The 13,152-nt window shown below is 42.6% G+C and overlaps 1 protein-coding gene across 7 annotated transcripts in view; it reads right to left on the minus strand.

Annotated features, from left to right (window-relative positions):
• The window catches only part of LOC147012595 (protein transport protein Sec16A-like), a 146,504-nt gene that overhangs the window by 58,029 nt on the left and 75,323 nt on the right, over nucleotides 1–13,152 (minus strand). For all 7 annotated transcript variants that reach the window (XM_085853620.1, XM_085853615.1, XM_085853618.1 and 4 more), the window contains exons 10-16: nucleotides 9,827–9,954; nucleotides 8,811–8,872; nucleotides 6,045–6,183; nucleotides 5,190–5,429; nucleotides 4,564–4,661; nucleotides 3,955–4,036; nucleotides 2,696–2,813 (exon numbers count right to left, since the gene is read on the minus strand). In XM_085853620.1, coding sequence (XP_085709746.1) covers nucleotides 2,696–2,813; nucleotides 3,955–4,036; nucleotides 4,564–4,661; nucleotides 5,190–5,429; nucleotides 6,045–6,183; nucleotides 8,811–8,872; nucleotides 9,827–9,954 — 867 coding nt within the window. The remainder of the gene's footprint in view (nucleotides 1–2,695; nucleotides 2,814–3,954; nucleotides 4,037–4,563; nucleotides 4,662–5,189; nucleotides 5,430–6,044; nucleotides 6,184–8,810; nucleotides 8,873–9,826; nucleotides 9,955–13,152) is intronic.

Here is a 13,152-nt window from a genome sequence, read left to right on the forward strand (position 1 = left end):
ACATAACGAGAAGGGCACTCGGCGGAGCGCATACCTTGGAAATGTAATGCCTGATGCACGAGAACATATCGGACCCAATACATGTTTAAAATAACATGCTATACAGTACTCCATTGTTTTTTGCCCTATCTCTCAATGGTGAAGAATCACTTTAGAAATTAAATAATTCTCTTATCCAGATCCAGATTTGGAACTTCACCTAAATTGAATCAATTCTTCCTTGTCACACACACAACATGTCCACCAAGTTTCGTCCGGATCTGTCCACAACTTTTTGAGATATCCTGTACACAAACAGACAAACAGAAAGAAAGGGGGTGAAAACATAACCTCCTTTACCTTCGGTGGTGGAGGTAAACAAGGTGCCACCAGGTTTTAGAGGAGAAAGACAAGTGTGAAAGTTCATTCTTGAGGTGGGACAGCTGTTGTTTTCTGGCTCTCCTGAAAGTGGACACACACTCGTTGCGTACTTCTTGGAATGCACTGAGATTGCCTTTGATCGGATTTGTTTGCTTCAGGCAAATTGTTTCAGAGAAACTGCCTCACTACAGGATTCGGTGTACCATGGGTGGGAAAAAGGATAGGATAATCGAAGACGAGATGGGATGAATCTGTGCAGGGGAGAGAGAGCAGGATTCTGTGGAAGAATTCCCAGGCTGAATTAACATCAGAGCAAGTAGATATGGGAGACAAATCCTGAAGTGTGATGGCTGCTTGAAGTTCCCGCCAATCTGCTTGAGTGAACTTCCAGGCTTGCCGGCGTTGAGGTTGCTCTGAGAAAGGCCAGAGAGATGTTGATTTTCACAAGCATATGATCAGATGAAACAATTGGAGCAGACGACTAGTAGGAGACATTTGTTGGGAAGATTATTACTTGGATGTGCTACGTGCCAGTTAAGGTGCACATGTTGAGGGGCACTGAAGAACATAAGAAACTTGATGAATTATGTGACAAAATGCAGAACACCGCATCATTGTATCTCTTTTGGTTTGGTTGTAATTGAATCGTAAAATCAACACAAGACTGTGGAAACCCTGTATAATGATAAATATTATGAAAAAACAAAAAATATATTGGTACAAGACCAAATGTGACGGGGCTTCATCGTCCCTCATACTCCTGACCAACTAGACCAGTGATCGTCACTAATTTTTTTTTTTAGAAGGGGGCCTCTTTTGCCGATGACATCAGTGTGAGAGCCGCCACCACTGCCTGCAGGACTCCATAATGGCTGCTATTAGGCCTCACCTCCACCTACTCTTCTTCGTTGTGGTTAACTGGGATGCAAGCATCATTGTTTGTATACTGCAACTACATCCTGATGTAGTTACGTGACTTTTATGATTCGTGTTGCAACACTCATTTGAAACCATCGGATCAATTCGATAGCATTTATGGCGGATTATGATGGGGGTGTTTTCACATTTTCTATTATCGGCCGCATGTCAGGAGCCTCACTTTATGCCACCAGGGGCTGCCAGTGGCTCGCGGGCCGTGCAATGAAGAACAATTCCAGGGGAGGGGGAAACATCGCGTCCACAATTCCGGGGGAGAGGGGGAACCATCATGTCCGCAATTCTGGGGGAAACCGTGCAGTCTGCAATTCCGGGAGGAACCATCATGTCCACAATTCCGGGGGAAACCGTGCAGTCTGCAATTCCGGGGGGAACCGTGCAGTGCTGAAAACTTTCATGCACAAATTGAAATGTTGAATTGTTGAACTTGAATGAAGCAGAGAAGAGGCATCAATCGTAGAGATGAGAATTCCATGTGAAGTGTTTTACTCTTTACGAGCAGAGTACCTGCCCGACAGGCGATCTTGTTCCAAACAAGCAACACCTTCTTCTGATGCGACCTTTATTTGGGCGGTGTATAGGCAACGGATAGTTGCTTCAATCGCTTCCGAAAAACAACAAAACGAAAAAAAAAAAAGCCCGGGTTATGTGCATGAAGCAAAAGCATACCTACTGTCTATCATTTAAAACACCTCACAGCAATGGAAAATGTAGGGACAGGAACACTGCACTGTAAAGAGTGGGGACTTGTAATACCCTCCCCCACCTGGAGGCGGTGCTACACATTTACATGGAGAAATTGCGTCCCCTCTCCGCCCTCTCATCCCACACTCCCAAAACCACTGGTAAAGATAAAAACACCCCTATACACTAATTGGTGCCATGCTGATCCTATGTAGCAAGAGTGGATGTAATTGGCCCAGAACTGTAGGAGTAGCGTGACACACACACACACACACACACACACACACACACACACACACACACACACACACACACACACACACACACACACACACACACACACACACACACACACACACACACACACACACACACACACACACACACACGTCTGTGAATGATAAGGATTCCAATTGCATGGTACCAGTGCCTTATCCCTCGTTATGTGTTTAGCACATCATTTATCAATGACATGAAAGACAAGTTAGTCAACAGCAAATCATATGCACTGTAATGCTGTAGAGTACAGTACTTCGTATAAAGTGCAGAAATATTAGTTTGTTCATTTCATTTCCTGGATGCAAATTATTCAGCAAACATCAAACAAACATCAAGCTATCGGTACAGTCCCAATTTGTAACACAAAGCATTTGTTATTACCAACTTTCTCGTTCTATTATCGAGCAGGAGTACATGTTATGCCTCGTCAGCTCACCAAGGGTGTCCCCCAAGGTGGTAATGGTGCGGCGATCAAGGTCAGGATTTCCGGTGAGGTTGGAGAGGACCATGGCAAGGTGAGGTCTCCAGTGTCCCCAGCGCTCATCACAACATGACTGGACACAAAATGAAGTTTTCAATAAGTAATGACAACGCTCTTTTGTAACCAGGGCAAACACCCAATCTATCTTTACCTCTGCCACCGAAGGTGGACAGAGGCAATGTCTTCACCCGTCTGTTTTGTGTGTTTCTCTGTGAGCAGGATATCTCAAAAAAGTTGTGGATGGGTTCGGACTAAATTTGGTGGACAGGACGGCACAGCATGACAAGGACGAAATGATGAGATTTTGGTGAAGATCCAGACACTAGAATCATTTTTAAGTGATTCTTCACCATTGAGAGATGGGGCCAAAATGATATATATAGCACGATATTTCAAAAAGTTGGAGACAGATTCGGACGAAACTTGGTGGACAGTTCGGACGCGTGACACGGATGAATCGATTCGATTTTGGTGAAGATCCGAATCCGGATCCAGATCCGAGGATTTTAAAAAATTTTTTAAGTGATTCTTCACCATTGAGAAACGGGCCCAAAAAGGGTATATAGAATGATTTTTTTTTTTAAACAACTGTCGACAAGTTACGACAAAACTTGCTGGATGAGTTGGTTAGATGACAAGAACAAGCCAATTGGATTTTGATTCAGGTCCAGATGCAGATCCGGCCTGTCAGTGGGATACAAAACATAAACTGTTCAGCCTGGCGAAGGTGTGTGCTCCACAGAGTGCCGTTGTACTTAGTTCATGGAACAGGAATATATTTTTATAATCGGAGAATGTTCCATAGTGTACATTACAGAAGATAGTCGTCATGTACGCTGCATAAATTGAAGAAATACCTCGAAAAGAATGACTGACAAACTTACTATTATTTGAGAAGCGCGTGTTTGTTTGTGTGTTTGGCTTCTATGTCCTCCTGAACTGTTGGATGGAACGAGTTGAAAATGCGTGGGAGAGGGTTGTGCATGGGAAGGTTTCAGTCCAAGGGGGGTGAGGGTTGGGGAGGACCCCAATTCTCTCCATGTAAATGGGTAATGCATGGTGCTGTTCCCAGTGAGAGTGAGTGTTGCAAGTCATCATGTCCGTAACTCTGGAGGAATTAATCCATTTGCAAGGACGGGTTCTTCGCGAGCAACTATAAATGCTAAATGCAAAAAAAAAAATAAATAAAAAATTAAATATAGGATAAAACTCACCGTACTGGCGGCTGGCATTCGGCCAGACAGAAGCTGATAGATTGTCTGCAAGGGATCGTTCATCGGCAGGCTGTTTGCAAACCTGTACACACACATGGGAGAAATACACACGTTTCACAAATCTTCCCATAAAGCACTGAGATATATATATATTTTTAAAACAACAAAAAAACATTATTAGTATATTGTGTATTATCATAGTCAGTATATGATCAAAGATATAATTAGTCATTTTGTAAATTTTCGATCGATGACTCATTAATGGCTGTGGGACATGCATTCAATTCACTTTTTATATCGTGCTTTGTAGTTAACATAAAATATCTCTGTCCTCCAAAATGACAGCAATACTAAGCACACCGAAACCGCGCACGCGCATGCGCGCGAAAACACACACACACACACACACACACACACACACACACACACACACACACACACACACACACACACACACACACACACACACACACACACACACACACACACTCCCATGCATGCTGTACACCCACTGTCCACAACACAACAAAGCATTTTCATATCCCCAATGAGCTTGCAGTATTACAACACCTGACATCCACATTAATGCTGTCTGTGTGTTGGTCGTACCTCGTCATCACATTTGCATGTGTACGCCCATCCATCTTACTGGCCAGCAGCAATGCATGACCCCACAGGCTGTTGCGCATCGCTGACTCCAATGCATCCTGTAGGTATGACAACCCCAACCTCAATTCAACTTTGCACTTCAAAACATCCTCCACCATGAACACACCGCAAGCAATCCCCAGTTCCGGCTACATCACCAAATTTCATCTCCCACCACCATTGCCATCTGCGAGGGTGCGGCGTCATTGCCCTCCCACCGTTATCTCCCAAGTTAGTTTATTCTACTATGGCTCAAGGTTAATTTCTTATTTTCCTTCCTGTCATTCCTCACCTGCCCTTGCAGGCTCCCAGCGATAGCACAGGATTCATTGAGATATTAAGTCCGTGTTCTGTGTCATCTTGCCGGTCACAATATTATGGAAACCCATTCTGCAGTCATGTCTTGGAAAGCCTGAATATTGAGTTTTATGTCGTGAGTGCTACAAAAGAAAGGGCTTGAGTTCTACCTCACTGAAAAATAGTGAACCATAACATTCTTGATGTAAACCTAAAGTTGAAGATTTCAGTGGGGAAATTAAAAATAAATAAAAGAAATAATAATGATAATAAAAAGAACTACGAATCACCTTCTTGCGTCCAAAGGTGAGCAGTTCACGGAAGCGGTCAATGGCCACGTTCAAAGCATCTCCCGAAACACTAAACGTGCCACTGGCATCCCCTCCCAAAACTACCCGTTTTTCAGGTACCATGGAGCTCGACTGGGTCACGGCCTCAGCCGCAAAGTCGATTAAGTTACCATCCTGGGCTGCCAAAGAACCACTTGAGTTCTGCATCAGTAGTTCTGCGATATCAGTTCCCACCACAGTCTGCAAAAAGACACAAGAAGTAACAGCTTTAGGGATCAACCCAAACCATAACTTTTGCAACTGTACAAACACAACCAATAGGAGAGAATCCCTGGTTTTGTTATTGTAGTGAAGCTGTAATACAAGGAATGACGTTAGAAGCGGTCTTCCTCACACTCATGATGAAAAATTATTTCAACCAGGTGCAAACATTAAAGGAGAGGTACGTATGACTAACGTATAACACCATGAGTAAGCCAGTGGCCCCCGGTGGATGGCCATATCAATATAGGTGGGTTACTTTGAGGATACTTTCAGAGAGACATGGTGAGACGGATTTTACAGAACTGAAGGACGTACATTTTCCAGGGTTTACTCCATCAGCATGTCCTGCCGAATTTACAGATTCCTCGTCCACTTAGCTCACTTGGTTCCCTCGTCGTTTCTGAATGTCCTACTATGCTCCCTGTGTTTGTTCCTTCCCCCCATTTCGCCGTCCTCCCTTGTATGCAAACTAATTCAGTTCTCCCATGAGCTTAAATGTAAAAATTAAAAAAAATTTTTTTTAATGCATTGCTAAACACAAGGAGGGAGTTTTCAAAACAATTAAATCCTATAATTGCAGGTGGTGCGCACCCCATTCTGTCGACAAAGCAGGACCAGAAGCTGCCACAAGAGAGCAGCTGACTGGCGGTCAAGCAGTGAGGAGTCCTGCAGGCAGCGAGTCGCTTGGCCTTGAGCGAAGAGCAACACATCTCCCTTATGCGTCTCGGTCCTATGGCAAGGTGTGAGGAAAGATCAAGTGTCAGCATTGGCTGTCTCTCGGAAAGAACAAGAATGACCGCACTGTGGTCACAACCTGTGACACAAAACATACATTTTTTTTGGCCTCCTCTGACCACTCAACTCAGTCATCCTTGCCGTTGAACGGCTTCGCTTACATTCTCTAATCTGTCTAATTAACCTTGTGCCGTGTCTGTCCCGTATAAGATTAGATCGATAAGATACAGAGTGATTCCGAAAAGGGGATTCACTTTAAATCTGTGACCTCAGTTTTTTCGTGTGTGTGTGTGTGTGTGCGCGCACGCAGCTCGTGCCATTTCTAAAAGTCTTTGGTATGACTCGGATGGGGTTCGAACCACCAACGCGACAGACTCAGAGCAGACGCTCGAACCATGACGCCACCGAATCTGGTTGAAAGCAATTAGAAAACCTAATCCCCTAACTAACGTATAAAGTGCATCTTAAAAAGTGTGAGGTGAAAAACACACGTGACGTGATTAAACAGAACTTCATTATTTGAGGTGGTCTCCTGCTTGGAGACCATGCTGTCGTCTTCAAAATGACATTCTTCATCGAGATGCCGTTGCATATTATTTTGACACAAGATAATGATGGTGATAAAAATTAAAAATATAAACACACAGAGGATCAAATGTTTCAAACAAGTGTGAGGAAATGAATACACATTGTTTCACTGTACGCTGTCGACAAGATACTTGATACACAAGGTTAGAGATAGTCTTTTTTTGGTAGTACCGCAGGCCATACGGCTGAATATAGTCTGATGTCCCACCCTTCCCTGTACAGACACCTCTCCCCCACCCCCCAACCCCTCCTCCTCACTCCCTCATAAAATTACTACCCCCTATTTTATTTCCCATTGTCCTCCATTTGTGATAAATTTGGTTGTGATCACACCAGCCGTTACAGAGCTCTCCTCCTCCCCCACCCCCCCCCAATTCTCCACAACGGCATCTCGCCGCGTCTCCCCCCAAAGCACTTCCTGTGGGGTCCCCATTATGTTTGCCAAATTTGGACCTAAAACGTTTCGTTCTCGAGATACACGTGATTATAAGGGCACAGACAGACAAACAAGTCAATAAAAAAAGAAGATATTTGACACTTTTGTAAACTTGAATATGCTCTTTCCAATGGTGAACAATTTGAAGTGGTATACCTTGCTATATACGTATTTGCAATCCTCACTTGAATTTCAGGGAAAAATGAAAATTTTCAATTTTTGAGGGATCATGACTGTATTATATATGACTGATTAAGAAAAGTAAACATGTATTTGAATACTACTGCCATACAATTATTACCTGAAAAAATTTCAAGCTTCTGGGATGGGTCAATAAAAATATATGGGGTCTCAAAGTTGGGTCTTAATACAAAACCAACATTTTTTTTTCTGGATTTCAACTGATCAGTCATAAAAAAATTAATAGAGGTACACTCAGTTTTATGCTTGTTTCTTACAGAACAGTTATAGAAGAATAATCTCTGAAAATTTCAAGGCTCTAGCATTAATATTTAAAATGTAGTGGCAGTTTAAAAGTAGCCGTTCATTTTGTGATTCTCGCAACGACCATAAAAATAGGGCCACAACCACATTTTCAACCCTCAATATCTCGAAGTTGACCGCATGTATAGATCTAAAATTTTATACAGATTCATTTTGATACCTGGGAACTATTTTATGAAAGTTTAAAGTAAATCTGAGGGGGTCAACTGGGAGGGCTCCGGTGATATGTGGAATGACTCCTACGCCAGACTGAACAGTTGAAGTTTTGTATCCCACTGATAGGATGGATCTGAACCAAAATCTCATCCGCTTGTTCTTGTCACCTAACCAACACATCCACCTCGTTTCGTCTGAATCAGTCTATAACTTTTTGAAATATCGTGCTATATATTCTATATTGTTTGTAGCTCTATCTCTCAATAGTATGCCTGGTGTTGGCTTAATGGTTAGGGTGGTGGGCTTTGTATCCTAGGATCCTGAGTTCAAATCCCGCTCAGCTGTTGAATTAATACCAGGTGTGGTTAACTCGACCTGTCATCGTTCCGAGGTCGGCAAAATGAGTGCCAGCATGCTGGTATCCTGTGTCGGAGTGGCGAGCTGTCCAAGATTGTGCCCAAAAGCCAAGGAGACTGCTTAGGCAGCACCAACGCTCTACACAGAGTATGGTCCCAATCACTTCCTCCTCTCAATGGTGAAGAATCAGTTAAAAAAAGTTTTTTAATTCTCATATCCATATCTGGATTCGGATCTTCACCAAAATCTAATCAATTTGTCCTCGTCACAAACCCATCCTCTCTACCAACTTTTGCTGAATGCACCCACAACATTTTGAGATATCCTGTTGACAGACAAAGACACACAGACAAACAAAGATACAAAGAGACAAGGGCGAGGTAACCAGTACAGGCCAAATCAGCCAGAGTAGTTTGTTTCACTCAACTTCATTCAGTTAAAATTGATAAACCATTGAGTTACTTTCACAAAATGGTACATCTGGGTAAACAATCAGTTTCACCAAATTTCTCAAACTCCATGACCGTGAACAGCAAATGTAACCATTCAGAATATATCACAAATAATAAAGTAAACGGTACTTGGTAAGGGGTCCCGGGAAATTCCTCAGCTCCTCTTGTTCAGGTGTTTGCTGCAGCATTATCTGGAGGGATGCACGTACGTGCAGACAGATCGACAGACAGACAGAAAGAGACACAAGCCGAGGTCAGGTGGCATCATGCAAAGTGCAACTGCCGATATTGAATGAACAAGCCGATTATAAAACAGAAACAGTGGAATTTTGACTCCCTTCACTGTTTTGTCATTGTAAGCCTCATACGTCCCCTTCTCTTGTGCTGAGAAACACTTCCAAACATCCTTTTTCTTTCACCTCGTCTCTCCTCAACCATTAGCAATACACTTTTCTCACTTTCTTTTCCTCAAAGAGTATTTTCAACTTATCGTCGACCGTCCTCCCCAACCCAACCGGCTTTAAATGCTTGCAGACGTCATAAGGAAATGGTATTCAACATGGCATCTTGGAATTTAAGATGACACTCATCAAGTTAAAGAGTAATATGCAACATAAAATCATGGAAAGGGTAAGGGGGTAGGGGGGGAGCGTCGGGGTGAGGGGTAAGGTTTTGGAAGGGGGAACAAGACTGCACATTGCTTTAATCCACTATCATAGTTCATGGCCGAGTGATACAAAATGCACGTGTGCGATAGATTAAGCAGCATTCCATTTATGAGCTGGCAGACAACTCAAAATCGTTTAGTTTAGCTTAACCTTCTCAAATTATATAATAGTCAAGTCATGCAATTTTGTGGATACAATCAGGTTTTGAGCAAGTGTCAGTTGGCTTGCTATCATTGCTCCTGATTAGCAGGATACAATGTTTACAAGTCTTGAATTTTGCTTCGTCATGCCAACAGCGCAGACAAACATCCGGATAACGAGCGTTACTCCCAAGATCAAAACAAGTCACATGCAATCAAGAATATTTGTCACCAACTTGGCTCAAGAAACAATTAGCAATTTGAGGTAATCTTTGGAGGATGTTATTATCGTGGACTGCAAAAGTACATGAACAAAAGTCTCATTGAGAAAGTTAACCTCCAGGCTGTGAATCTCCACCAAAGCAGGTTGACCGTCTGCCGGCATGTTAGGGAGTGAGCGAACCAGATGGCCCCCTGGTCCAAAGCGAACACAAATATGTGGAACAGGAAACTTTTCTGGGGCACCTGCAGGTGAGGGCACAGAGTTGCGGGGAGGTTATAATTCAGCAATTCCGGGATTGATAGCTTGTGAACAAGTTTAGCAAGATGCCGACAATGTAATGCTCGTCGCCTACGCTCTACAACCAACGGTGCCATTTAAAAACGAACGAAATACAATGCCTTGCGAGAATGGAGTGAACACACCTGATTGGAAAGAAACTCAATTTTAACAATCCGTGATGAACTCAAACACATGGATTTTCTGTATTAATATCTGGTTCTATGCTCTTTGGTATCATATGGTGATTGAATCCATGAAGGAATTGTGAATGAATGATATTTAGTCTGACAGCTTGATTCAGATTTTGCCAAATGACTTTCAGAAAGCATTATATATCAGGCAACACAGAAGGCTTTCAGCGAAGATTGGGGCTTATGGAGTTTCCTGTAGAATAGCCAAATGGATTGAAAACTGGCTTATCAGTAGAAAACAAAGAGTGGCTGTGAGTCATAAGATGTCTCGCTGGGAGGGTCTAAGTAATTAGAATCCTCAGGGATCAGCAGAATGACCTTTAGGATTCATAATTTACATCAACGATTTCAATAGTGGGGTGAAGAGTGGGCCGGAGCTTGGAGGTAAGGCAGATAGCGAAGAGGGGTGATCAGATTCATTGAAGCAAAGGTACTTTCATAGTTTGAGCAAAAGATTGACGGATGTATTTTAACATAAGGAAATGCAAGGTGCTGGGGATGCACATACGAAGAGTGAAAATAGGGATGACATTATGCAACTGTGCAGTCTTGAAGTGTGCCACGCCAGCGTGGTTCACACAGCCATGGAAAACAAATTTCCAGGAGATTTCCAGGACAAAATCATTGTTTTCCAGGACTTGTAATACAAATGTTTTATGTAGCAAGTGACATTGGAATAAACCACAAGAATAAGAATGAAACCTTATTGCCTCTGCCACCGAAGGTGATGGAGGTTGTTTTCACCCCTTTCTGTCTGTCTGTTTGTGTACAGGATATCTCAGATTCGGATGAAATTTTTTGGACAATTTGGGTGTGCAACAAGGACGAACTGATTAGATTTTGGTGACGATCCGGATCCGGATCCGGCAACGAGAATTTTTAAAGTGATTCTTAACCATTGAGAGATAGGGCCAAAATGTGTATAGCATATCTCAAAACATGTATTGGACCCGATATGTTCTCATGGATCAGGCATTGCGTGGCGGAGGTATGTGCTCTACCGAGTGCCCTTCTGGTATGTTTCTGTTATTCCATTGAATATTTGAATATAATCCATGTATACCATCAGACTAAACATACCTGCTTCGCATGTTATACCACAGAACCATTCCAAGTTGTACCTTTCACAGCATTAATCACCAGCTTCTGCCACATGGATTGCTCACACGGAGTAAACTGCAATGAATAATTATCCTCATTTCATAAAAAAATTGAAGTCAACAACTTATGCTCTCCACATATGAGGTGGATTTTTGGACTAGAGAGTAAACCCTTGTTCTACACAGAAGGTTATGTTTCCTCTCACCGATAAACTCAAGCTCATGGTGCAAAACCAGAACATTTACTACCCCATTATGTTTTCTGCGCATTTCTTTACTTGGCGGATACTGGACTTGTTAACACCATAATGTATGCCCAGTGATGCCGTGCACTCTTACCTTGACCAAGCTTATCCAAAGCCTCCAATTTCTGTGTCAAAGACATAACTTTCCTTTACGTTTTCGCACTTGGTTCACCACTAACAACAGTTTTCCTCTTGGAAGCCATGGTTAAAAATCACTAATGGCAATAACCAAAAACAAAGGAATTGATAACGATTCCACAGAACGCAGTGGTGACGTGGAGGTAGGTAAAGCACAGTACTGCACACGCTACTTGTCTCAGTTACCACCTGCACCACAGCAGCGTTGCTCAATTACAATTACAAATTATGTAAAGTGGAAACCACAGAAAGTCCCAGGGGTCCTCAAATATTTTTGGTTTGAATGGATAAATGCCAGAGGCCATCAACACATAATTAGGGGCAGATTGAATTTGAAGAACATAAGAGGGAATGAACTCATGAATAATTTATCAGGTGAATTAGCATCGTGCCATCAATCCATTGCCCGGGATTAGTTGACTGGTCCAGACTGACCACTGAGAAACCATTTTTGGCACGGCTTTCAGGGTAAATCCCTGGGGGAGGGTAAAATTAAGAGAACGCCAGGATTCACAATTCCGACCAGGGAGCCTGGCAGATTATTTCCATTTGCTCAATTTTCCAAGAGTTTCAAGGACTTGGCCAATTTTTCCAGGTCTTTCCAGTACTGTCGGACACCACTATTTGCAAGAGATACGTTCCTGGAAAATGCCACGAATGTTGGCATCCGCGAATGTCGGGGCATTATTTTATATATTTAATATATTTTAAATGGTGTATGCTTGTGGAACATCGTTGATGCAAAACAAATCAGGACGCAACGTAACGAAGGGAACAACAGGAGAAAGGAGAAACACCAACAGCAGGGCAGAAGGAGAAAGTAGACTGAGGCGGACAAACAAGGGATGCAGGTAAAGATGAGAGGTAAGGGAGAATGCAAAGAATGGAAAATATGGATACATAAGTATTTTAATTTTTTTTGTATGCAATGTCGAGGATCGTATGAGAGCTAATACAGAGAACATATAACAAAGGGAGCAGGAGACAAGAGGGGTGGGAGAGGGAAGGACAAAACAGTGGGGAAGAGACATTAGGAGATCTGTGGAAGATAGAGGGAGATCATTAGGAGATCTGTAAAAGATGTGTGGAAGATATAGGTGGTGGGCAAGTGGCTTCAGCACTCCAATTTAATGGTTGATAACGAATGGTTGGCCAGATTGTCGCTGCATACCATAAAGGATCCCTTTAACTTTAAAGCTCGTCTGTACTCTGCACCATGCATGCAGAAACTAATGAAATAAAATGACTCTGTAAATCCACCATTTTGCCTGCTCGTCTGTGCACGTGTCACGTTGTACTTCGGTGTACAAACGTTGAACCATGGAAATGTTATAACCTTATTTCAAAATGTCTGTTTTTTTTTTGTTTTTGTTTTTTTTTAACCAGATTTGATTCGATTCCCTGCAGAGCACCTCACAAAACCTCCAAAAATATACACAGATCTGGCAGATGTTATGGATAGACAGTCTCTCTGGGGTACAGGGTGC

The sequence above is a fragment of the Eptatretus burgeri genome, chromosome 14, assembly GCF_056783735.1.
Source record: "Eptatretus burgeri isolate ZD-2024b chromosome 14, Ebu_testis_v1, whole genome shotgun sequence".
NCBI classification, from domain to species: domain Eukaryota; kingdom Metazoa; phylum Chordata; class Myxini; order Myxiniformes; family Myxinidae; genus Eptatretus; species Eptatretus burgeri.